This window comes from Haliotis cracherodii, unplaced genomic scaffold (genome assembly GCF_022045235.1).
Source record: "Haliotis cracherodii isolate W230 unplaced genomic scaffold, xgHalCrac1.p SCAF_8, whole genome shotgun sequence".
NCBI lineage: Eukaryota > Metazoa > Mollusca > Gastropoda > Lepetellida > Haliotidae > Haliotis > Haliotis cracherodii.
Window position 1 is genome coordinate 25,052,058 of NW_027266341.1, and position 26,191 is coordinate 25,078,248.

Genomic DNA, 26,191 nt, shown 5'->3' on the forward strand with positions numbered 1-26,191 from the left:
GAGATCTGAACAAGGACATGAGGATGTGAAGCAGAGATCTGAACAAGGGCAAGAGGATGTGAAGCAGAGATCTGAACAAGGACATGAGGATGTGAAGAAGAGATCTGAACAAGGACATGAGGATGTGAAGCGAGGATCTGAAAAAGGACAAGAGGATGTGATGCAGCGATCTGAACAAGGACAATAGGATGTGAAGCAGAGATCTGAACAAGGACATGAGGATGTGAAGCAGAGATCTGAACAAGGACAAAGGGAATGTGAAGCAGAGATCTGAACAAGGACATGAGGATGTGAAGCAGAGATCTGAACAAGGACATGAGGATGTGAAGCAGAGATCTGAACATGGACATGAGGATGTGAAGGAGGGATCTGAACAAGGACATGAGGATGTGAAGCAGAGATCTGAACAAGGACATGAGGATGTGAAGCAGAGATCTGAACAAGGGCATGAGGATGTGAAGCAGAGATCTGAACAAGGACATGAGGATGTGAAGCAGAGATCTGAACAAGGGCAAGAGGATGTGAAGCTGAGATCTGAACAAGGGCAAGAGGATGTGAAGCTGAGATCTGAACAAGGACAGGAGGATGTGAAGCAGAGATCTGAACAAAGACATAGAGATTTTTATGAATAAGTTGTACAAAATTAAAACCTACTTACCTTTTCCTGCAATATTTTGGTTTCTGTGTAGTAGTCAATGGGTTTGGCAGCATACGGAAGATCTTCTCGACCATTTTTTATATCCTTTCCCTCATACACCACACTGGCACTGCTTGTCAACACCAGGCGCTGGGCAGAAATACATCAACATATACCACACTGGCACTGCTTGTCAACACCAGGCGCTGGGCAGAAATACATCAACATATACCACACTGGCACTGCTTGTCAACACCAGGCGCTGGGCAGAAATACATCAATATACACCACACTGGCACTGCTTGTCAACACCAGGCGCTAGGCAGAAATACATCAACATATACCACACTGGCACTGCTTGTCAACATCAGGCGCTGGGCAGAAATACATCACTATATACCACACTGGCACTGCTTGTCAACACCAGGCGCTGGGCAGAAATACATCAACATATACCACACTAGCACGGCTTGTCAACACCAGGCGCTGGGCAGAAATACATCAACATACACCACACTGGCACTGCTTGTCAACACCAGGCGCTGGGCAGAAATACATCAACATATACCACACTGGCACTGCTTGTTAACATCAGGCACTTGGCAGAAATACATCAACATATACCACACTGGCACTGCTTGTTAACATCAGGCGTTGGGCAGAAATACATCAACATATACCACACTAGCACTGCTTGTTAACATCAGGCGCTGGGCAGAAATACATCACTATATACCACACTGGCACTGCTTGTCAACACCAAAGTAAGTAAGTAAATTGTTAACACCAGGCACTCGGGATAAATATTTAAGAAACAAAGTTGGCTCAACCCCTATGTGTAGGGTAATAAAGTACAGTTTTGCCCTGAACTATTATAGTTAAATATTTGCTAAACTAATTGCTTAGAAAGTTTAATCCCAAAAATAACATATGTATGTACATGTGACCACTTTTTGTCAATAATACATGATACTCGTCCTCAATTTCACCAGGATTTCTGTTAATACATGCAACATCAGCATACCATACAATAGCCTATTCGTTCAAAAGATTTTTATTTGGTGATTGTTAAAAAATATTCTAAATTTACTGAATACCCTCATCAAAACTTATCCCTGCAGATAAATTAGTACATTTCTGGATGCCAATTTGACTTACTCTCTCAGCTAGCAAATATTTGTAACAAAAGTAATGTTATGTTATCTGTGTATGTACATTGCAAGGCTCCAGCACACTGTTCCACTGGCAGTTCGCAGACTCTACCACCACAGTCAGATGTAAACAGTACTGGCAGAATTATGTCCCTTTCTACCTAATGGATCTAAAATTCATCACACATTACAACAATACAAAGACTTAGCTTGCTGTTTATGCTGTAAATTAAAGGAATCATCCTTAGTTAAACAACTAATATAGTTCTGTCATTATTGAACTAGCACATATACCATAGAGTGATCTTTGTACTATGATGATCGTAACTTCCATGCTTTAACATAGACTTACAGCAGTCGTAGCTCCATAAGATCACTTGTTAAATGGGGATCAGATTTTAGTACTAAGACGATTGTAACTTCCATGCTTTAACATAGACTTACAGCAGTCGTAGCTCCATCAGATCACTTGTTAAATGGGGCTCAGATTTTAGTACTAAGACGATTGTAACTTCCATGCTTTAACATAGACTTACAGCAGTCGTAGCTCCATGAGATCACTTGTTAAATGGGGCTCAGATTTTAGTACTAAGACGATTGTAACTTCCATGCTTTAACATAGGCTTACAGCAGTCGTAGCTCCATAAGATCCCTTGTTAAATTGGGCTCAGATTTTAGTACTAAGACGATTGTAACTTCCATGCTTTAACATAGACTTACAGCAGCCGTAGCTCCATCAGATCACTTGTTAAATGGGGCTCAGATTTTAGTACTAAGACGATTGTAACTTCCATGCTTTAACATAGACTTACAGCAGTCGTAGCTCCATAAGATCACTTGTTAAATGGGGCTCAGATTTTAGTACTAAGACAATTGTAACTTCCATGCTTTAACATAGACTTACAGCAGCCGTAGATCCATAAGATCACTTGTTAAATGGGGCTCAGATTTTAGTACTAAGACGATTGTAACTTCCATGCTTTAACATAGACTTACAGCAGCCGTAGCTCCATAAGATCACTTGTTAAATGGGGCTAAGTTTTAGTACTTAGACGATTGTAACGTCCATGCTTTAACATAGACTTACAGCAGTCGTAGCTCCATAAGATCACTTGTTAAATGGGGATCAGATTTTAGTACTAAGACGATTGTAACTTCCATGCTTTAACATAGACTTACAGCAGCCGTAGCTCCATAAGATCCCTTGTTAAATGGGGCTCAGATTTTAGTACTAAGACGATTGTAACTTCCATGCTTTAACATAGACTTACAGCAGCCGTAGCTCCATAAGATCACTTGTTAAATGGGGCTAAGTTTTAGTACTTAGACGATTGTAACGTCCATGCTTTAACATAGACTTACAGCAGTCGTAGCTCCATAAGATCACTTGTTAAATGGGGATCAGATTTTAGTACTAAGACGATTGTAACTTCCATGCTTTAACATAGACTTACAGCAGCCGTAGCTCCATAAGATCCCTTGTTAAATGGGGCTCAGATTTTAGTACTAAGACGATTGTAACTTCCATGCTTTAACATATAGTCTTACAGCAGCCGTAGCTCCATAAGATCACTTGTTAAATGGGGATCAGATTTTAGTACTAAGACGATCGTAACTTCCATGCTTTAACATAGACTTACAGCAGCCGTAGCTCCATAAGATCACTTGTTAAATGGGGATCAGATTTTAGTACTAAGACGATCGTAACTTCCATGCTTTAACATAGACTTACAGCAGCCGTAGCTCCATAAGATCACTTGTTAAATGGGGATCAGATTTTAGTACTAAGACGATTGTAACTTCCATGCTTTAACATAGACTTACAGCAGTTGTAGCTCCATGAGATCACTTGTTAAATGGGGATCAGATTTTAGTACTAAGACGATCGTAACTTCCATGCTTTAACATAGACTTACAGCAGTCGTAGCTCCATAAGATCACTTGTTAAATGGGGATCAGATTTTAGTAATAAGACGATCGTAACTTCCATGCTTTAACATAGACTTACAGCAGTCGTAGCTCCATAAGATCACTTGTTAAATTGGGCTCAGATTTTAGTACTAAGACGATCGTAACTTCCATGCTTTAACATAGACTTACAGCAGTCGTAGCTCCATGAGATCACTTGTTAAATGGGGATCAGATTTTAGTAATAAGACGATCGTAACTTCCATGCTTTAACATAGACTTACAGCAGTCGTAGCTCCATAAGATCACTTGTTAAATGGGGATCAGATTTTAGTACTAAGACGATCGTAACTTCCATGCTTTAACATAGACTTACAGCAGTCGTAGCTTCATAAGATCCCTTGTTAAATTGGGCTCAGATTTTAGTACTAAGACGATCGTAACTTCCATGCTTTAACATAGACTTAAAGCAGTCGTAGCTCCATAAGATAACTCGTTAAATGGGGCTCAGATGCCAACATACGTCATTTCAAATTCCAAACCTTGAACTCTTGAATCCTTACAAAAAATATATAAAATCCAAGAAATACGGATTTACCTTCACACCCTCTTTCTTGCAAGTTGCTATGACAACTTTCGTTCCCTGAAAGTTGACTTTGTAGAAGAGGGCCCTGTTGTCACTAGAGGGCGCTGGAGAGGCACAGTGGAACACACAGCTGACACCCTTCAAAGCTGGTTGCAAATCCTAACATACAATAATCAAACATGTCACATAAATAAAATAATAAGGAATAAGGAAAGTTATTTCAGTGTTCTAACCATGTAAGGAGTATTTGTAAAATTGGGAAAGTTTCAATTAAGATCAAAATTTATTCTTTCTTCTGAAAATATTAACTTGTGGTTTATATTACAACCTATAATGACATTACCTGGGTTTTTTTTAAGCTCTTCAGTTATACTTTCTCAATTTGACATTACAAGGCAACAATGACTGAGTTGTCAAACTTCTTGCCTTACTGCAATTTTGATATTGATACATAGTGACTGAGGTTTGACATCGCTTTTCTCAGTGTCATGACTGGTGCTTCACTCACTGCACCCATGGGGTCACTTTAACCCAGTAGGCAAACACTCCATTGATGTATGAAGATATTTTATTAATTTTGAATGTAATGAATAAACTGATTGATTTCACTATCAGGTAAAACATTGCTAGTGCAATGCAAGTAACTTTTATCGCCAGGTTGCATCCAGTGCAGGTAACATCTCTCACCACAAGTGCATGGCAGCCGTTATATTTCCTAAAAGCGGAAAAACTTATTTTTTTTTAAGAACTGTCTGCAAATCCTTTAGAATGTCTCTATAACTAAAAATAAAGTGTTTCAATTTACGAGGAAATGGTGCAGCCAATATTTTTGTGGTGCAACCTGATTAATTCACTTGGTTGCACCTGGTGCATGTGGTAAAACAGAATGAAACTGTACCCTCTGAATAGGACAGGCTTGAAGGGTTATGTCACTGTCTCACAATTAACTGTCCCCAAGACAATGAGCAGGAAGCTATTTTGAACACTCTGATATTGTAATACAGTTGAGTGATAACAAAATTGAATAGGGAACATGCATAAAAATAGGCACAAAAATTACAGGTCCTTTATTAGGTTATGATATGTGACTTACTTGTTCGTTACATAGATCTCCTGTGAAGAATTTGATTCTGTCATCATCAAAGGTTTTCCTTACATCAAATACACGACAAGAATAGCCACGCTTAAGGAGCTCATCACAGAGATGGCGGCCAAGGAAACCACACCCTCCAATTACCAAACATGTCTTGTTCTGAAACAAATAAAAAAATATTTATGCCTGCAATGAAAACATAAAATGACAACTTACAACTTACAATTACTTTCATACCAACACAAGGTCTTAAGGTTAAGTATTAATTCAGTTCATCAAATTCCATTTCAAAACCATTATTTCAAGTACTGTACATTTTCATTATGTGTCCCCCTATTAACTATAAGAGGGATGACTTTAGAGAGAGTAAGATGCTACAAGAGCTGATTAAAAATACCAAAAAGCCATACACCTCATATTTGACATGGGACTGCTATTCACACATCATTCTTCTTAGATGGAAAAATATACATTCACTGAAATAACTGATAGATAAGTATAAATTTCAAACAGATATTATTCCATTTTTTTTTAATTGGAGTGCTGACAATAATAATCACCACCATTTGGACTCCAAGTTGGAATTTATTCAATGGTTTGCCTGGCCCAGACTGGATTTTTTACAGGCTACGCTGACATAGTTTGAATATTGCTAAGTAAGGCATTAAACAATAAACAAGCGAAATATGTGTGAACATATATATGTATTAAATGTTCCTGTAGCTTATGAGAAAAACTCATAAAATCTCCATAACGAATAGACACTATATACTGGTCGAGGGGTGAGTGAGTTTCTGTTTTATTTAACTCCAAAACAAGCGACCAGGATGTTATACATTAATGCATTATTATTAACTACAACAGAGATTTTATGAGTGATTCCCCTAGAGTAGCACTGACAACTGATGGAATCAGCAGTAAATAGGTTGGTTCTCCAATACAATCTGTCTGTAGGTTCCATAGTCTTGGGAACAAACTTTCAGTTTAGGTCGAGCCTAAAGGTCGAGCCTAAAGGTCGAGGTTGTGTGTTTTGCATTAGTGCTTCAGATGAAGATTTGGGTTTCAGACCACAGTGAACTTTACTGGGCATGTTTCAATTCTTTTCACCATTTTTCCTTCATGTATGGTATTACCCTAGGATAATGCTGTAATCATGGATGTTGATGTTAGACCATAACATACGTTGTTGTAAGGATTCTGTTCTTTTAAAACTCATGTAAAAATAAACGAAAACCGAGTGCTTTGTCACGATTTGCCTAAGAATGATCTATTCTAATTATTCATTTCTGCTTGTGCCTTGGGAGGATAAAAAACTTTAATCAGTTTTGAAACAATGTTGAATAATCCTTGTCTTTGTTGTTAGTTTGCTCATTGAACACTATTCCCTTAAATTACAATCTTCTTTCAGTTCAAACTCTTAAAGTGGTGCGATGTGATGTATGTCGTCTGAGACAGTTTCACCAATCATAGCATCAGGAAAGAACATGTGATAGAAAGATTCGTCTGCTACAAACGTATGAGGCAATTCGAACAGTGCAAAATATTTTAACAGTGGTTAGAGAGCAGTAACAACATCGCTACATTCTAAACTAGGACACACAACGGTTGTCATTTTGGTATATAATCATGAACGGAGTAGGAACGGAATTAATGTTCATATGATTCATGAAAACTTCCCATACCCGTGAAGCAGCCGCCATACTGTTTGTTGATAAGAGTTTTAGCCAATGAGCTGTGTGATTCCTTCTGGTGCGGACCTAGCGTTGTATATAGACAGTACTAACTTTCAAACTAATAACAGATCAAAACGGGCATCTGCTGTCTTCAGGCGACGCGTGGGCGTTTCTGGTGTTTAATTGCGCTTTTTCATGAGTACTATAAATTGGTTATCGTTAACATAAATCCCAACCTAACTTATTACTTCTTACAAAGTTACGATTATTTCATGATTAAAATGTTAAATTTATTGATATCAACAATTACGTATTAAACAGTGCATGAAATTCAATTTTCGTCGATGGTGATACATTTTGTAAAAGTTCTCATTATGAACATACAAAAAGCAGAGATAAGACCATGCATACAAAAAGCAGAGATAAGACCATGCATACTTATATAAGGACTACAAAAATAAGAATGAGATGCAAGTGAAATATGAATAAATATATATAAATATGAATAAACGGTTTTCTTACTGGTGGTATATCAAAGAAGATGTCTCATTATCGGCCCAACCTAGTATTTTGGGTTCTATGTGTATGATATATAAAGCACAGTACAGTTCTAACTCTCAGGCACAATATAGTAATAATTAAATAAGTGGAGTAAGATTGAACACAGTTTTAATAGGCTAGCGCTTTCAAATCGTACCACGTACTAGTCTCATCAGGCCATAACTGAATCAATTATGAATATATATCGTTATATATATATCGTCCTTTTTACCTCAAATGTTCTCTCTGAAAGTGATACCACTCAAGTATCCATCATTCGTTTTCCAAGTTAAAATAATTGACATTTTTCACGTTGATGGTGCTATTTGGATCAGGTTAATTAAGGTATATACACGTTAAGTAATTATTTCTTAGTTATGTCAACGGTGCATTGATGGAAAAGCACATTAAACTATATCCACCTGAATGTTCTAGGGTACACGCGAACATTGTTACTAGTTGTTTACAGAATAGTATTCGTCTTTCAAAGAAGTAAGCCAATCAAATTGCGACGAAAGCATCACTTCGGTCCTTATATCCGGGATACCAAGGCGGTCTGTTCGTCTCGAAGATCAACAAAACAGAAGTCATGGTAAGTAACATACCTGTTTGCATTCTTAATTCGAGTCTTGAAATCGATCAATTGCCTTTTTCATTTGTGTTATCTGAATTAAGCTTATATTTCGTTTCAAAATTAATATCAAGACAGTTATTCGTAGCCGTAATTTGGGGAATTTATTCGGCATAAATTTCGAATTTGTTTGCAAGGAACTGTCAGATCGAGATAGCTTCGACCAGATCAATACTGTCCATTACCAGCATATATGTTAATGTTCTTCATCATGGTTCGCCATCTAGTTGTCCTGCCTCTATAGATTTAGTATAATGCGTGCCGTTAATGTTCAGTAGAATCAAATTTTGTAGTTTGTTAATGAACTTGTCGAATAGGCCTAGGGCCTAATTCATGTCTCAGCTTGTCTAAAGGCATTGAATGGTTTGTTGGACATGTAAGAGCCGCAAAATAGCACACTTTTCAAAACAACGATCCTTCATAATTATTTCTAACAGTTTGTTGAAAAAAAACCCTTGTAATTATCTTCACTTGTAAGTTGTTACTGAACAAGTGATGCATAGAGGACTTGTGAACTGAGTTTGTACCTTGAAACAATAGTTCCCTTTTGGGATGAGGTGATGTAAGCCCTAGTTATTGGTATAAGAACTGTACATGTAAAACAGCTACTATTGCCTGGCAAAAACAGTGCCTTATTTTCTTTACCTTGGTACTGAAATAAAGGAAATTAAACTCACATGGTCACTTGCGAAGACAAATAATAAATCATTCTTATCGTTTTTAAAAATGGAGGTGCTGTTTTCGCCCGAAAATTAGTAGCCATTTTCACCAAATGAGGTGCCTTTTTCATCGAGAAGTCAGTGTCATTTTAGCCTGCACTTGCCACTATTAAGTTATAATTATGCTAATCTTTACTTTCAAGATATTTTTCAAGCATATGATCTTGGAAATAAAGTTTCTTTTTCAGTGACCAACTAAAAACAACTCAGTATCACTAAACCACATGGTTTATGAGCAATTGTAGGCGCTGTGATGGCTTTGCATTTTTAATTACCGACATGGTAGTGGTTGAAATCCCAATACTGAGTTTCAGTGAGTTTAACAAACATCATAATGCAGTTGGTACGTATCCATGTTACACACAAACTGTTATATGTCAACACATTGCCAGTGTTGGGATTCATCTAGGCTTGCCAAAGGCCGATATTCAACCCCAAGTCTTTAGCAAATATAACATGGTCAGTAAAAAGTCTCAACCAAATAATTTATTATATCTAATGTTACGGGGCCTTATGGGGACTTATAATCCATGATAATGTGGCCAATAAACATGATATATATATAGGAAGAGGTTTTTAAGGTAAGTATTAGATTTTTACATGAATGCAATGCTGAGAATACATTGGTAAAATAATAAGAACTTTAAAATCCCAATACTGAATAAAATAAAGATATTTTCCCCAGTTTTCCTGCCAAGGACACTTAGTTTGGAGTCCTTTATAACTACTTGCCCAGTACCTTAAGACTTAAGATTTTAGCACAGACCACATTCCAGTGCAGTAGATGATGTGTAAAGACTTGTGGTTATGAACCTGTAAGTACTAAATTAACAGTCAACAAGTTGGATTGTAACAGAAATATTCATTCTGCATTGCAGGCAACATACAAGAAGACCTCGTTGGCTGGTGGCGGCAGGAAGAAGGCGGGGCCCAAGCCGGAACTAACCGAGGAACAGAAGCAGGAGATCAGAGAAGCATTTGACCTGTTTGATGCTGATGGCTCCGGCACAATAGATGCCAAAGAGCTTAAGGTAGAACATTATTATTGTTTTTTTTTCCCACAATAGATGCCAGTGAAATGCCTACAATTTAAATGTTTGTTGTTGAACACTGAGCATGCTAGAGGGGACTAAGAATCTATTAAAAACTAGATGGGAATGAGATAGCAACAAAGGCTGCTTAATAGGTTAAAAAAAAGAGCAAAACATTTGCACGTGCTTCATGTTTGTGCAAATCCAAATATCATGAATATAAGGTAGGTAGGTAGATAATTTATTTACTTTGAATGTATAAAGGACTGGTTGTCAATAGTTAAGCAGTTGGTGCACACGTTAATGTTAGTGGCGTTGAACATGTTAGGCATGGACAGTACCACAGAGCTCCAGATAAGCTTTTGGTGTTGTGGGTATTTTACCCATGCATTTTAAAATCATTGGGTATCAGTAATTCTATCTGGGTATTCAAATTTCTGTTACCCACTAGTTTTTACACATGTGGGTAATTAAGTTAATATTTAAAAACACTTCATCTAGTCCCTGCAAACTGGTGCCGTGTGGGTTTGAGAGCTTTACAGGACTCAACAAAATACCACAATACTTCCACAAGAAAGAGTGATGGCAAATGATCGTGATGTAACTGTCATCGTGGAGTTTGGCAAGGTTGACGAAATGCCCGTTTATAATTTCAAAATAAGTTGCTGATTTGCTAATCGAATACACAGGATTACTTCACAATAGTTGGATGATACGCACAAGTTTTATTTTTGTAGCTTATCTGTAATGTTCGTTGCGTATTTGATACGCTTGGATTTTATTTTATTGCGTGTTTCTGCATTCCCTTATGCGTATTTTACGCAGATACGCAGCTTATTTGGAGCTCTGGTACCATGATCATGTTGATGGTGATAAAACCTATGGTTCTACTGGAGAAAAATGACAAGGAAAGGTTTATGGGTTGGAGGCTCCAGATTAGGATCGTTCCTAGAAACCAGAAACATATGTAGTTTGCGTAGTGGGCCATTCTCAATGATTCTGGCTCTGGGTGGATCAAGTCTTATCTAATGTTGCACTGATGGTGACATCCGGTGATAATTTAGATCCTGACTTCAGCTTGTGGAGAAGTCTGTTAAAATACTTAGCATCAAAGCTTGGGGAGCATTGTGAGAGGATAACACTTTGTTGTCTGTTTCCAGTTTAGGTTTAAGAATTGTAACCTTTGTTGTTGTATGTTTAGACACCTACAGGGTTTTCTGTAATGCACAAATGTAGAGAGAAGAATGCACAATAATATTCATTGTACCTACAATCGTGTACAATGCGTCAAGAGCAGATATATTATAGGTGTCTGTTATTTCGTTCATCAATCATGACCAGTGTTCACATGATCATTGATTCATGCCAGGCTCTGAAGTAATTACACCTAAATGTACCGTTCACTACATCATTACATTACTGTACAGGCCCCTCATATTGCCGGTAAGGACCCTTAAAAATAATTATTCGGGTCCCCTGGACCCCCACTTTCATAAGTCTAGGTAGAACCCTGCATGGAATCAGGTAATTAGGAGACTAGGGTTTTCAGTTATCATGGCTGATATTCTCAGAACGACAAATTTGAATTTGCAGACAAGTAGTGTCGTTGATTGACCTGCTAGAAGTAGGACTGTAGAGTTGCTGTACCTCAATTTCTTTGATGTTAAAAAGTTGTAGTCTCCTTTGCTCATTTTATTTACTGGTTGATGATTAATTATGAGGACAGATCAGGGATAATTTATACTCTAAATATTATTCACATATTAAGATGTGTTGCACAGAGTTCTTTCTACATTAAGGGATGGTGTGCGTGTCTTGGAGTCTTTGAGGTCTTCTCTGGTATTTGAATCTAGGGATTCTTGTCATAGGAGGCGACCAACAGGATCGGGTGGTCAGACTCACTGACTTGGTTGATGCATGACATCGTATCCCTATCGCGTAGATTGATACTGATGATGTCAATGACTGGATTGTCTGGTCCAGACTTGATTAATTACATACCGCCGTCATATAGCTGGAATATTGCTGAGTGCAACGTTAAACAACAAACAAACCCAAAAAACACCTTTAACGTTAAACATTGGTGTTATGACAAGATGAAAAGGACCCCTTTTTATGCTCTTAATGTCAATGTCATATATATTCATGTTTCATTGTAGGTTGCAATGAGAGCATTAGGCTTTGAGCCCAAAAAAGAAGAAATAAAGAAAATGATTGCTGATATTGACAAAGAAGGAACAGGTGAGTTATTTTGATGATGATGGAAAATGTTTTGGAGTCACAGAATTTAACTTTTCTCTTGACCATGTTGATGAAATCACATGGCTTTAGTTTATAATCAACAAAACATTAGGTTAGCATTATGAATGAACCATGAGGTAAATATGAGTTACCGTATTCGACGTGATAAGCACCCAGGGCGCTCTCAAAATTAGAAATAGGGGGCTCTTATTAGAATATTATTTTGGTGGAAAAAAGAGAGTTTAAAGATAATTTCGTGGTTTATGCTGACACACTGAAATGTTTATATGCCACAGATACATTTTTTCCAGAATTTCATTGCCCATAAATAAGAATGCATGTAACACACGAGTGCGTATTATACGCGAATAAATAAGTCTTGTATACATTGATCAATCGGAAGGAGTGCTAATTGGGATTGTTCACTAGCCAATATATTAGCAAATATCGCCGTGGGCGCTTATTAGAGCTGGGCGCTTATTACGTCGAATACGGTATTCTAAATGAGTAATGGACTGGTAAGTGAAGGAACCTTTATTAATGGTTATGTTTCAACATGGTAATTAGGAATTGCTGAACAAAGGTGGCTGTTTTCACATTGGTTTACCTTACAGTTTAAACATGTGGAGCAAGTTGAAGCTTGATGAGATTATTGTCATTGAATATGTGTTGTATGTTTAAAATTGTGCTTGCCATGTTTAAAGCTTGCTGTGACTCTTCACTGGGCACCCATACAAGACAGTAACTAAACCGAGTGTATATATCTTTTGTTGGATTGAAAACAATAGTCTTTCTGAAACTTGAGCATGTTGAGTTCAAAGCATTTCTGTTTGAAAGTAACACAAGGCAGCAAGCTGCCATATAGGCTGAACGGATGACAAAATAACATCAGTGAACAGGTAATATACATTTGAATTCAGTGCACAGTGCTTAATCATCATAATGTCTGCCAATATTCATTGTCAACTGTTGAAGTGTTTTCCAATAGAATGCGTTGAACTTAGGTTTCAGATGGTTTGTGAAGAATTTTTGCAGTCTTTCTGACCTCTAGGGTTTAGTGATGTGACTTAAAATCTTAACTCACTCACTCACTCTAGGGTTTAGCTCACCTCGCCACCGCTGATCAAGCATGTCTAATATCTGAAATATTTTGCTGTATTTTGTTGAATGGGTGAGTATATTGAGGAATGGTGAGTCTGAACGCAGACTGAAAGACATTGCCCATTGTTCCAGGCACAATCGACTTCAATGACTTCCTGACGCTGATGACGCAGAAGATGAGCGAGAAGGATGCCAAGGAGGAGATTCTCAAGGCCTTCCGTCTGTTTGATGATGATGAGACGGGAAAAATATCTTTCAAAAACCTCAAACGTGTTGCCAAAGAATTAGGAGAAAATCTCACGGATGAAGAACTGCAGGTTGGTTACCATGGTTATTGAGATAGGAATGTAGAGAAGTACCAGTGTTTTATCTTTTGTTGGTATTTCCCCCTCAATAGGAAATGAGTGAGGTACTCAATCTTATTCCAATCTGATACAATATCTGTCTGCATTAAGATGTGAGGACCTTCAAAGATCACGTCAGATGAAGCCAGATTGACCTTTGACCGCCCAGTCAAAGTGAAGGATGCATGTTTCTTGAGACAGTTGGCTTTCCAAAATGATTTTGCTTCATTTCTTTAACACCTTGTTTCAGAAGTTTCAATTTTAGCAAAAGAAAATCAACATAGGAACCCACTGATTACCTCGAAGACAAGGGGTGACCCACATTTTATTCAAGTTAAGCCCTTCGAAATTCTGCATGTAAGGGGACCTTGTTATAACCTTCATGTTTAGTTTGTTTGTTTGTTTGTTGTATAACGTCGCACTCAGTAATATTCCATCTATATGACTGCAGACTGTAAATAATTGAGTCTGAACCAGACAATCCAGTGATTGATATCATGAGCATCGATCGATGCATTTGGGATACGATGACATGCATCAACCAAGTCAGCAAGCCTGACCACCCGATCCCATTAGTCGCCTCTTACGACAAGCATAATTGCCTCTTACAGCAAGCATGGGTTGCTGAAGACCTATTCTACCCCGGATCGTCACTGGTCCCTTAATGTTTAAAGTTTAAGGTTTTGGGGTCCCTAGATTCAGATGCGACAGGAGAAGACCTCAAGGAGCCCAGGAACCCCCCTTAATTCCAAACACTGCTTTAATGATTGAGGTGACAAACATAAATATGATAATAAGGAACCTTTTAACATTTGTTTAAAGTAGGTATGGTTTGAATTTGTGTTTTTCAGGAAATGATTGATGAAGCTGACAGGGATGGTGATGGTGAAATCAATCAGGAGGAATTCTTAAGGATAATGAAGAAGACAAGCTTATACTGATGTATCTATGTACATAGACTGTATATAGGAGTCATTCAGCGACACACAAACGAGTGGGCGTCGCCTGGACAGTGAGGCAGCCTGGTATCATTGACAGATCTGGACGTTGGTCACCTCGGGTGTGTCAAAAGTTGCAATGTCATTTTATGATGCTGATTCTGGGTGCAATCTTAAGATGCAAGCATTTGTAATACAGAATCATTTCATAGTTTTCAGGGGAGATAACTCATTTTTGTTCATCAGAAACATTGGATGCCAATCAACTTTGTGTTAACTTCAGATTACTGAAAGAGTGGGAAAGAAAAGTGTTTAACATGCAAGTAAATATTTTCTGATTTGATATTAAACTACATGGACAGTATCATGACATCAACTTTTCACACATCCTGTTCTACATATGGCCTCTCATGAACTGCTGTTGAAATGCAACACTGGTGCACTTATGCAATACGTCTTTGCAACCTCAATATCATCATCAGCAATACTTCATGAGCTCAACACAATCTTCCTCCATAACTTGTGAATATATTTGGCTAATATAGTGGCCATTGTATGTATTAACAGGTTATAGAATGTTGTGTATACAATCCTATGAAGTATTGACGATGCCTCAACATCTTTCTCCAAGTTTAAAGTGGTTGGTTCCATATGCATTGGATTCAATGTATTTATAAAAAAAGGGGCTTGGCTTTCTAAGTTGTTGGGCCACATGGGGAAAAAACATATGGTAAGTAAATTCAGCAGTCTTGGACATTTGAAATTCAGATTAAAGTCAATTCAGCTCTCATCACATTTGTTAACTATTTGATAAAATATTGTCAACTATGCCATGCTTCATTCACAGAACCTAAATTGTTTTTGTCGTTATACAAGTCTTGGTTTAGTGAGAAAAAAAATGCCAAAATTGTCAATGACTTCATTCATTTTGATATTAGGAGTATTGTACAATAATTGTCATGTTGGTAGACTTATTTCTTGTCTCCAAGTCTTGAACATGACGACACGTTTAAATAGTTTATTAATTCTGTTTCCTGTTGCACATTTGGTATTCCCGATGTATTTGTTCAATATATTTATCAATGGCAGTGCTACATAAGGAACTGTATACGGTTCCCATGCTTGTCAAACATAAGTTAATGGTAACCTGGCCCCACTTTCACAAAGCGATCTTAGCGCTAAGACTATCGTAAGCCTATGTTAAAGTATGGGAGTTACGATCATCTTAGCGCTAGGATGGCTTTGTGCAAGTGGGCCCAGGACTGAACAAAAAGGTAGCCAATGTTTATAATGCTAAACAAAATAACAAATGCTTATCAGCTATACAACCTTTAAAATTGTACTTGTTTTATATTTATCAGTCTTTAATTCAACTTTTCTGCCTCTGTGAAAATATTTTTCCTTTGCCCGCCTCATAACATCATGTTCTAAACATTCCGCCATGTCTACCAAGGGAGCAATGGTCATCTTGATCAAGTTTACATTTTGTATTGGTCTCCATTTATCAAAACAGACAGTATTACATCCAGTCCATCTCAGTCACAGTACTTAGTGTTAACTTACTGCTGGTGCAGCACTTTTCCCTCATCTATTTTGTGTCTAGGCCACTATGCATCAAGACAATAAGTTAGTCACTCTTCTCGAATGCATTAAGAATATGCTTGCTCCGTCTCTGTTAAGTCAATCTGGCATAGATATAATGGAATTATGGAAGAATATGCTACTCAACTTTTGAGAAGGATAATCAGATATATAGAGGTTATCACATGAGTGTGTTTTTGGAGGGCAAGTCTCCCTATTAGGAATAAACATTGTATTTAGCAAGCCTTATATATACACTTGACAATAATTTTGGTGTATCATGGAAAGATAAGAATATCCCTGTCAAAAGTGGAGTGGTATATATTATAATGTATTATGGTAAGTTATTACTTCAATTATTTACAAGTGTAATGGATTGCTCATATTTCTTCCACATTAAACATCAAAAAGAAATTCTACTATTGACAGTAGTGTGCATGTGTTGGGTGATATCTGTGACTAAACATGTGTAATGTGTAAGATGTTTCCAACAGCACTTTCTCAGTCAATACAACTAGTCTTCCCAGCACGCTGTTTTTCTGCAACACAAAAACAGGCTACATTGCAAGAAAATGAAATCCTTTATTACTTGATAACATTCTGATATTCATTATTAGTGTGACTATTTTTGAAAGCCCAGCTGTTGCTTAATGAAGCGTATCCTGAGTTCTGAAACAGCTGGGTCCTGTTTTCGAGAACCACTGTGTGCATTATTTGTTTTGTTACCCCATGCCTACGGTTCATCTGCCTTCCAGAGGTCATGTATTTATTGGGTCACATATTTTTGTCTCAAACTGAATGTAGACATGTTGTACAAAGTGTTCATGTTTCCTGTCATAATAAATAATATTTTGTGTTCAATTTGAATGTTTAGTTATCATTGAAGGGTGTGTGTATTGATTATACAAGTAGCAGTCTTATCCTCTCAAGAGTCAGGTCTGGGCTTCCAACCTCAAACTTTCTTCCTGGGCTTGGTTGAGAAAGTTTTTTGTTTGTTTGTTGTTTAACACTGCACTCAGCAATATTCCAGCTTTATTACGGCGGTCTGTAAATAATCAAGTCGGGACCAGACAATCCAGTGTTTGACATCATGAGCATCGATGCACGCAATTGGGATATGATGACATGCATCAACTAAGTCAGCGAGCCTGACCACCCGATCCCAGGTAACTAAAACGACAAGCATGGTCACTTTTTACAGCAAGCATGGGTTGTTGAAGACCTGTTCTACCCCGGATCTTCACGGGTAGTTGAGTATATAACCCAGGGAGAAATGTTACTGATGTACTGAAATGTTAAACAGCAAACCAGCTGATCATGCCCTGAATTATAAACATACTGCCGTTATACGAGTAGCTGGAATATTGCTGAGTGCGGGGTTAAACAACTAAAAACAAACAAATACAAAATATAAGGGCACTTATGGTCCACAGCATGTGTTCTTGCTATCGGTGTTTCAGGCTTGAAAACGTACATGGAAGAAAACAGAATTACAATTGCCAAACAATAATCTACCTCTTAAACAAAGAAGTAAGTGCTTATACATTTGCCGAAGTATCCTCAATAATCAGGGAGTCTTCTATATCCCTGGGTACCGGGCAGAGGCACGTCATAGAAGGTAAGCTTAATATAAGGCTCCACCATTGGCAGGAACCAGTACTCGAAATTATAGAAGAAGTAAAAGCGATGACTCGTATAAACCTCCTCGTAAGCCTCGGCTAGACTCTCCATCAAGTGGCCGATGGATTGGTGAGACTGGAAATGGCCATAGAAGGCCAGCATGTCGTTCACAAGGGTCTGGTTCTGACCGGGACCAAATAAAGTACTGGCGTTGCCTAGATACTGAGGCTCGTTGCTATAGAGATGAATACGGGTGTAATTTAGGTGAACGCTATTGTTGAACTTTCCTCCAAGGTCACCAATTTTCTGAAACGCTCTCAAGACGAAACTGGCACAGTCAAAGGAATCGAACCACATTTTTCCACCTGTAATAAGAAAGTGAACAGGAAATAAGACATTTGACATGTTACCATGCGTAAATAGACAAAAGAATGTCATTAGAAAAAGGGGGGCCACGGGTGGCCCAGTCGTCTAAGGCGCTGCGATTCACTGTTCAGAGTTGCGTCCCTTGGGCACGCCAGAAACCTATGATTGTGGGTTCGAATCCCGGTTCGCCCCGATTATGTTTTTAGGTTTGTCAGCACCATACCCGTGCTCGTGGGTTTCACCGAAGTGCTTAACGTCTGAGACCTGCATCACTTCAGGCTTTCCTCCCACATTCAGCTGACACGCCGCGATATAACTGGAATACTGTTAAAAGCGGCTTTCAACCAAACTCACTCACTCATTAGAAAAGGCTATTAATAAGGTCCAGTTCACACGGCGATCTGTCAGTATAATGTTCAGAATCTATATTGTTCCAAGATTGCTGCACCCTTTGTTAATGATATTCTATTTTTTATTTCGTATCTTTTCACATTTATACTAAAGAATCACAAACTGCACCCTTGAACAAGTTCAAAGATGCAGGACTATTAGACGCGGTTGCATCACCGGTATTTGGGTTACGGACTTCCGGTTGAAATGCAAGGGCCCTTCCACAAAGCGACCTTAGCCCTACGATTGCCTATGTTAAAGTATGGGAGTTGTAACTCTAAGATCTCTTTGTTGAACGGGGCCATGGTCATGTAGCTGTGACAATAATTAATCTTTGAACACATGCTGATACTTCTGACTCTCATAGACATCTGATAGAGCATTTGACAACCACGGCAATGTTTCAATAAATTTTTATCGTTTAACTTACATCCTACCTTTGAATGACCACTTCCTATGAATTACGATTCACCCAAACATGTTTTGTGGGTTTTCTTGGCTGATGAATTTGTTTCTGCATCAAAGATCGTGTATTTGACCAATGCAGTTGATGACAATAGTCGCATGACATTTAAACGTTTTAAAGCGTCTACCGCGTTCATCGTTACCTGGTTCATTTTCAACTGTCCACGTTTCATAGAAAATCCCAGTCTTGTTGTCCATCAGGGTCCACTGTGCAAAGTCGTTAAACATCTGACCTGGTGCAGATAGAAAGATACATGCACTTTCATTAATTGATTAATCCCTGTGAAAATCGGGGTTAGAATTCGATCGTACCCCGACGATGTGAGTTGGTCCTCGTATAGTCGACCATTTTGACGCCGTCGGAAACGACATATTGGACAAGTCAATGAATTGTATTTGTAATAGTGGCAAAACAGTTTCTCCAAGTCCTCCGTACCAAAAACCATACCCCGCCCCATCCTTCTACTGAAACCCGTGGAGAGCCCAAGGATGAATTGACCAGGGTGCCGTTGTACAAAGCGACCTTAGCGCTAAGGTGATCGTAACTCCCATACCTTAACATAGACTTGCGATAGTCGTAGCGCTAAGGTTGTTTTGTACAACAGTACCCAGAGCCTCATGTCGGCTCCGCCTAAATTTAGAATCGGATGGTCAAGTATTGACACTTTGTTTATTGCGTATAATCGTAACCCAACGGCTTTGGGCGTTGACATGCTATCAACCTTTGGTTTTACCCAGCCTGTGATATAACTACATTACTGCTGACTGCAGCGTTAAACAACATTCCATCACTCTTTCCCGTGTTTTCATACCGGTTATGTCCGCCACCTTGGCGAGGGTGCCGTTCTGTGACCAGTGGATGTCGTCGATGCCGTCGTAAATGCAGGTGGCGCCCTGGTTGCACCACTCCAGGGTTTTGTTTGACAGCACGTGGGCGAATGTGCAGTTGAACAGCTGGAACAGTTCGTACCACTCCATGGTGTAGTTGAGGCCGGTGTTGAGGTTCTTGAAGCCTATGGCGTCGTGCATGATGTGCTGAAGCAGGAGAGAAGTCCGTTGCTGTAGTGCTGGTAACGTTTATAGATCATAAGGAAATCCAGGTATAACAATGACTGTGTAATCCTTATCTGAACGAAACCTGGGCGCTAACATTGATTGGATGGTTTGGATTTGTTTGAAGAGAAAGGATGTCTGAGGTACGTTACCATCATTTTTGACAACTGACATACAAAAAATAATACTAATAAAATAACAAACGTCCATTAAATTGTTCTAATATGCAGTGATATTGTGTTTACTAAACAGTCTGACATATATGACAAAAGCTATATTTGTGATAACACTTTCTCAGTAAAGTACAGATTCTAGTATTTTGGGGGGTTGAGTCCCATCCGGGATTCGAACCCACACTGCCAGAGAGAAGCACCTAATCGCCGGCATCGCCGGCATCGCCGGATGGGACTCAACCAAAAAAGGTACAAGGATCTTTATGTCACAGTTAACATCTGTTACATATGACCACTTTCTAAATTGCATTGTATGTTCGTTATCTGACATATATTCATATCACGAGTGATTAAAGTAATTATTTTTTTAACAGATATCATGAACCAAAGACTGAAGCGAAACGAAAGCAGACTTCAAATTACAGGGAATTGACCACCATGAGGTATAAACAAAACTATATTGTAGTCCACAGAGTACAGTGGAAACTGTCACGGGACATCAACATTTATAGTTCTTTTTATAGAGACAAACGTTAATGTATGTCTTAAAGAAAATATGACACAAAAGATTTGCAAACAACAATAAAGACATAAAATGCACCGATACGAAGGTTGGAACAGAAACAATTAAAACATTGTACTGATTTATCATTACTGGCACATTTTAAAAAAACCCACAAGGTGAGCTACAAAACCCAAAGTTCCATTCCATTCATTTATAATGATGATTTGTGCTTACAAACTTGGCAAGCAGGTCACCGAACTTGAACTCCCAGACTGGGGCCTTCAGGGCATACACCTCTACAATGTCAGTGGCCTGGAAGGTCGGCATGGTGTTGGCTTCTCGCCCCGTGGGGCAGAACGGGATCACCCCAGCCTGGCAGTACGGGTTTGCTGGGGGTCGGGACGAAAACCGTCTACAAAATCATAAATGTATAGTGAAGCCCCATTCATTCAAAATATATTAATTAACAAAATATATCGTTTGAGACGATGTTATGGTATGGTTCCTGTTTTTTGTTTTGTTTAACGCCACACTCAGTAATATTCCAGCTATATGATTGGTTTGTTTGTTTGTTGCTTAACGCCGCACTCAGCAATATTCCAGCTATATGATTGGTTGTTTGGTTTGTTGTTTAACGCCGCACTCAGCAATATTCCAGCTATATGATTGGTTGTTCTGTTTGTTGTTTAACGCCGCACTCAGCAATATTCAAGCTATATGACGGCGGTCTGTAAATAATCGAGTCTGGACCAGACAATCCAATTATTAATATCATGAGGATCGATCCACGCAGAGGACCATGTAACTAATTATCACAATAGAAATACAAAAACTCGCAAAAAAAATCATTGACGAGGCCTAAGGCTATGATTTTTTGGGCGAGTTTTTTAAATTTTTAATGTTATAATTAGTTACATGGTTCTGTGATCGATGACATGGCAAGTATGGGTTGCTGAAGATCTATTCTAACCCAGATCTTCACGGGTGTCAAGCTACATGACGACGGTCTGTAAATGATCGATTCTGGACCAGATAATCCAGTGATTGATCTCATGAGCATTGATCTACGCAAATGGAATACGATGACATGCATCAAACCTAGTCAGCCAGCCTGTCCACCCGATCCCGTTAGTCGCTTCTTATGACAAGCACAGTCGCTAAGAACCCTTATCGACTTTGTGATCTTGTATCAGCACCACGCACCACTCAGAGTGAGACACACTCTTTCAGTTTTATTTTTTTAGTATTTAGAACAGTAGAAAATGACCTCAGTACTAAACTCAGGTCGTGACAATGTGTCACATGCTTTTAGCGTATGCCCCCATAACCCGACGTTGTGCTTATGCTATAAATTACTGGTTTGCCAAACGGAATATTTTAAAATTGACTTTTTTCGTTTGTGGAGGTGAAACCCGTGAGCAACGCACTGTAAACCGCAGACATGCAACGTGTTCAAACAGGTATTCACATTTATACCCCCATAAATGCAAATAACATTAAAGATCATTCTTACAAATAAATAAATCAACAATAGTAACTTCACAGACTGCTTATTTAATCATCATCAATGTAGACAATGACACGAAATTGCGCAATAATGCAACGCAAGGCCCACCCCATCTTCCCGAGGCAAGAGAGTTAACTGACTATAAAGGTCCAGTTTCTACCCTTGCCGAACTAGGCTGGTATTATGGAGTTACATTTTGGCTGGACTAACGAGTCTATGCATAGTCCAATCAAAATCGCGCACCGAAATCGAAACCCTGTTCGTAAACTGTCGTGCAGATTTCGGTCGATTGCAAGATATGCAAAGCATGTGCATCGCCAACTCGTTGTCAGCAGATATTTTCCAAATCTTTTCATGTTTTTAATCAAGGTGCTCACATGATTTGATGCATTTCGCGATGTAAGACCCCTTTTGATCACAATATAGATCTTGATCATTGATCAGATCGTCCTGATTGGGCGCCACCATTTTGTGTGAAGCAAACGGTGGAATCTGATTGGTCCATAGGAGCGGCTTAGAAGGGACATAACTAGTAATAGCCACTGGTGGCGCTACGATCGAGCCCAGGAATTCCAGCCTAGTTCGGCAAGGGTGGAAACTGGACTTTTAAAGTCAGTTAACTCCCTTGCCTCGGGAAGATGGCCCCATCCACTCTATTTCCAGCCAATCAGGAAAGAGTAGTCCGCTAATAGGCGTGGTTTATGGAAACATAAACACACAAAAAATGCTCCGTGAGACAATTCAACGACAAATTCGTTGTGGGTGTTGTGATTTTGTACCCATCTAATTGTTCACGAACACTTTCATTAGTTTCAAATATAAGTTACGTTTTTATTCAACCATTATTGACAAAATACACCAATAGGAATTTTTGGTATACTACATGAATAGAATTGACAAAATTCAAGGAGCTTACTTGATTCCTCTCAAAACAAACCAATTTTACTTACCTCTTTTCACAGTGACAAGATGTCTCATTCCTATCAAAAACCAACAACTCAGCTGCCATGCCAGGCTTGTTGTAGATTGTGCAGAAACATGCTGATCTATACAGTGATTATATGGTGCTTGACTTGTGACTTCTGAGACATAAGCATTATTTTAGTACAGTAAACTACGTTTTTACGAACACGCTATTGGCTTATACACGAACTGACGGATATAACGAACTGTTTTTGACCCCGTCCATTTGCTTACTTACTTACTTATATTGGACAGTTTACGTGTGCTTTCCGGCTGTAAGCGTATGACGCATTACGTCCATTTGCTGTAGTTATGCTGTATATATGCTTATAACGAACTACGGTTATTACGAACTAAATTTAGTGGTCCCTTTAGGTTCGTTATAACCGTAGTTTACTGTAGTAATATATAAAGTGATATAGTGTTTCATTTTCATGTTACTATTGTTCCCGTCGTGATATTGCTGGAATATTGCTAAAAGCGGCGTAAAACCATACTCACACACTCACTGTCCCCCATATACAATATAAAAATAATCATTAAGGATTTTGGGTACTAATCACTTGGGTACAAATTTGTTTTGGATACAAGATCCCATATAACGCTGAGGACAAAGACAATTGTTTTCTTCTTATTTATGTTTTTTATGTTGATCAGTTTTGTAAACCAACAAATAAAATATAAATGGCTTCACAGATCTTACCTGTGTTGCTTCATGAATCAATAAAGATGCCCTTACTGTGGATATTGTGGACAGAATAAGCCCCATCACCTCATGTTTGTCATATTAGATAATCAAGGTCACATTCCTCAAAGCACCAGACCGCCTCCGTGGTCGAGTGGCAGAGCGTGTGCCGAGAGAGAAAGGTCATTGGTTCGACCCCCGGCCGTGTCATACCCAAAGACGTTAAAAGATGGTACTTGTTGTAACCCTGTCTGGCGCTCGGCATTAAGGGTCTAAAACAAGGACTGGTCGGCTCGGAGTCAGTATACTGTGTCTATGTGTGGTATCCATGTTAAACTGCGCCATGGCATCTCAGTGGGCTAGCACTATACAATCGGCATCAGTCCGGACTAGTACCAGCAGCCACATGTATGCACGTCGTTATGTAAGTGATATAATCTTTGACGTGACGTTAAACCCCATTTCACCTCACCTTTACACTTTGTACGCATGTAGGAATTAGAACCCGACCCTTCAGAGTGACAAGCCAACGCTTCAACCACTAGGCCACGCCACGTACCCGATGTGACAGGAATAACACACGGAACTCACGACTTTACCTTTCTGGCACTATAAAATCGGCATCAGTCCGGACTAGTACAAGCAGCCACACACTCACACGTGCATGCATGTCGCTATGTAAGTGAAATAATCTTGGACGAGACGTCAAACCGCATTTCACCTTACCTTTACGCTTTGTACCCATGTAGGAATTAGAACCCGGCCCTTTAGGGTGACGAGCCAACGCTTCACCCACTGGGCCACGCCACGTACCTGATATGACAGGAATAACACACGCTACTCACCACTTTACCTTTCTAGGTCTCTGTAACACAACTCTGAACATGGTCACAATAGTGACACACCGTCTTACCGATATGGGACTGGCCATTCTATGGCTGATGCTATTCCAATGACAGCGAGACATGACCACGTCAACACAAGCCTCCCGACAGCCGCCATTTTGAAGGTCAGGTGCAGATTCATTTCTGTGACCCACGTGATCAAATGACAACACGTGCTTGTGTACTACCGTGGGCTACTTTAGCGATGTACAACTCGGGGTCCATGTATACAAGATAAGGGTTCAAAGGTTTTCAGATACATTTAATACCGTCTACAGTATACATAGATAAAGAGCATTTTCATCACACTGAAACTGAGTTGCCATGTTTTTCATTTATTGTCAGGTTTGAAAACCACACGGATATAACTAATTACACATAGCGACGTCATTTGAAGCTGTAAAGCGAGATAATGCGATGTCATTGTTCAGCTATAACAAATATACTACTCAAAATAAGTTAAAGAACACCCGATATATATATATATATATATATATATATGTGTGTGTGTGTGTGTGTGTGTGTGTGTGTTAGTGTGTGTGTGTGTTAGTGTGTGTGTTACGATAGTACAGATGCCAATCGTGCACTATTTCATTAATAAAGTCTGATCAAACTCATTATGACTTTATATAGTTCGACCCGTGAAGACCCGGGGTAGAATAGGTCTTCAGCAACCCATGCTTGCCGTATAAGGTGACTATGCTTGTCGTAAAAGGCGACTAACGGGATCGGGTGGTCAGGTTGATAGATGTCAGACTTGGTTCACGCATGTCATCGATCCCAATTGCATAGATCGATGCTCATGAAATTAATTACAAGATTGTCTGGTCCAGACTCGATTGTTTACAGACCGCCGTCATATAGCTGGAATATTGCTGAGTGCGGCGTTAAACAACAAACCAAGCAACCAACCAACTTTATACAGTTCACGCTTATATAATTGTATATTCACGCTGTGGTATGTTTTCAGACATACGGCATGACAACCTGTTATGACAGCCGTGACAAAAGCCCAGATCGTGGTATGGTATACATGATGTAATTACTTCGTTTATAAATACAATGTAATTGTGTTTGATTTGAATGAATCTTTTCAGTGGTGACCGTGCTTGACCCCTCTGCGCGTTCATGGCATGAACTGTTATTAGTCGTATGAATCATCTGATGAATTCTGTATTTCAAAATTACAATGAACACGTCCCATTTTATTTCTGGAAACCCAAAAGTCCAGAAACTCTACGCTCTTTGCCCAGTCTCGGTTAAAGGTATTTACAAAATTAAACATGCCGTTTTCATGGGAACATACCAAGGAAGAAAAAATGAAAAAAAAATTGTTTAAAAACTCAATATTTAGACTATGTCGCATATAGGCCCATGGGCGAGGATATGTTCCTTTACTTAAAACT

At 38.9% G+C, this 26,191-nt stretch overlaps 3 protein-coding genes across 3 annotated transcripts in view; 1 reads left to right on the forward strand and 2 right to left on the reverse strand.

Annotated features, from left to right (window-relative positions):
• LOC139450419 (sterol-4-alpha-carboxylate 3-dehydrogenase, decarboxylating-like) overlaps positions 1–7,083 on the reverse strand; it is a 54,200-nt gene extending 47,117 nt beyond the window's left edge. Inside the window, exons 1-4 of the mRNA XM_071232111.1 lie at positions 7,058–7,083; positions 5,376–5,534; positions 4,295–4,441; positions 659–787 (exon numbers count right to left, since the gene is read on the reverse strand). Coding sequence (XP_071088212.1) covers positions 659–787; positions 4,295–4,441; positions 5,376–5,534; positions 7,058–7,075 — 453 coding nt within the window. The 5' untranslated portion in view covers positions 7,076–7,083. The remainder of the gene's footprint in view (positions 1–658; positions 788–4,294; positions 4,442–5,375; positions 5,535–7,057) is intronic.
• A 1,042-nt stretch (positions 7,084–8,125) lies between these two features.
• LOC139449555 (uncharacterized) lies at positions 8,126–17,029 on the forward strand. Its single transcript, XM_071231007.1, has 5 exons — positions 8,126–8,180; positions 9,817–9,969; positions 12,129–12,210; positions 13,444–13,628; positions 14,507–17,029. The coding sequence occupies exons 1-5, from the start codon at positions 8,178–8,180 to the stop codon at positions 14,594–14,596; spliced, it is 513 nt and encodes a 170-aa protein (XP_071087108.1). The 5' UTR covers positions 8,126–8,177; the 3' UTR covers positions 14,597–17,029.
• LOC139450873 (bis(monoacylglycero)phosphate synthase CLN5-like) lies at positions 16,743–25,766 on the reverse strand. Its single transcript, XM_071232709.1, has 6 exons — positions 25,762–25,766; positions 24,815–24,961; positions 20,981–21,158; positions 19,828–20,050; positions 19,159–19,248; positions 16,743–18,159 (listed from the first exon to the last, which is right to left on the reverse strand). Exons 1-6 carry the CDS (start codon positions 25,764–25,766, stop codon positions 17,735–17,737), a joined length of 1,068 nt encoding a protein of 355 aa, XP_071088810.1. The 3' UTR covers positions 16,743–17,734.
• Positions 25,767–26,191: the final 425 nt, after the last annotated feature.

Coding starts and splice junctions, on each gene's coding strand:
- LOC139449555 (XM_071231007.1), top strand. Junction 9,970..12,128: donor TAGATGCCAAAGAGCTTAAG/GTAGAACATTAT, acceptor GTTTCATTGTAG/GTTGCAATGAGAGCATTAGG. Junction 13,629..14,506: donor TCACGGATGAAGAACTGCAG/GTTGGTTACCAT, acceptor TGTGTTTTTCAG/GAAATGATTGATGAAGCTGA.
- LOC139450873 (XM_071232709.1), bottom strand. Junction 19,249..19,827: donor CAAGGTGGCGGACATAACCG/GTATGAAAACAC, acceptor TATCTGCACCAG/GTCAGATGTTTAACGACTTT. Junction 18,160..19,158: donor GACAGTTGAAAATGAACCAG/GTAACGATGAAC, acceptor TTCTTATTACAG/GTGGAAAAATGTGGTTCGAT.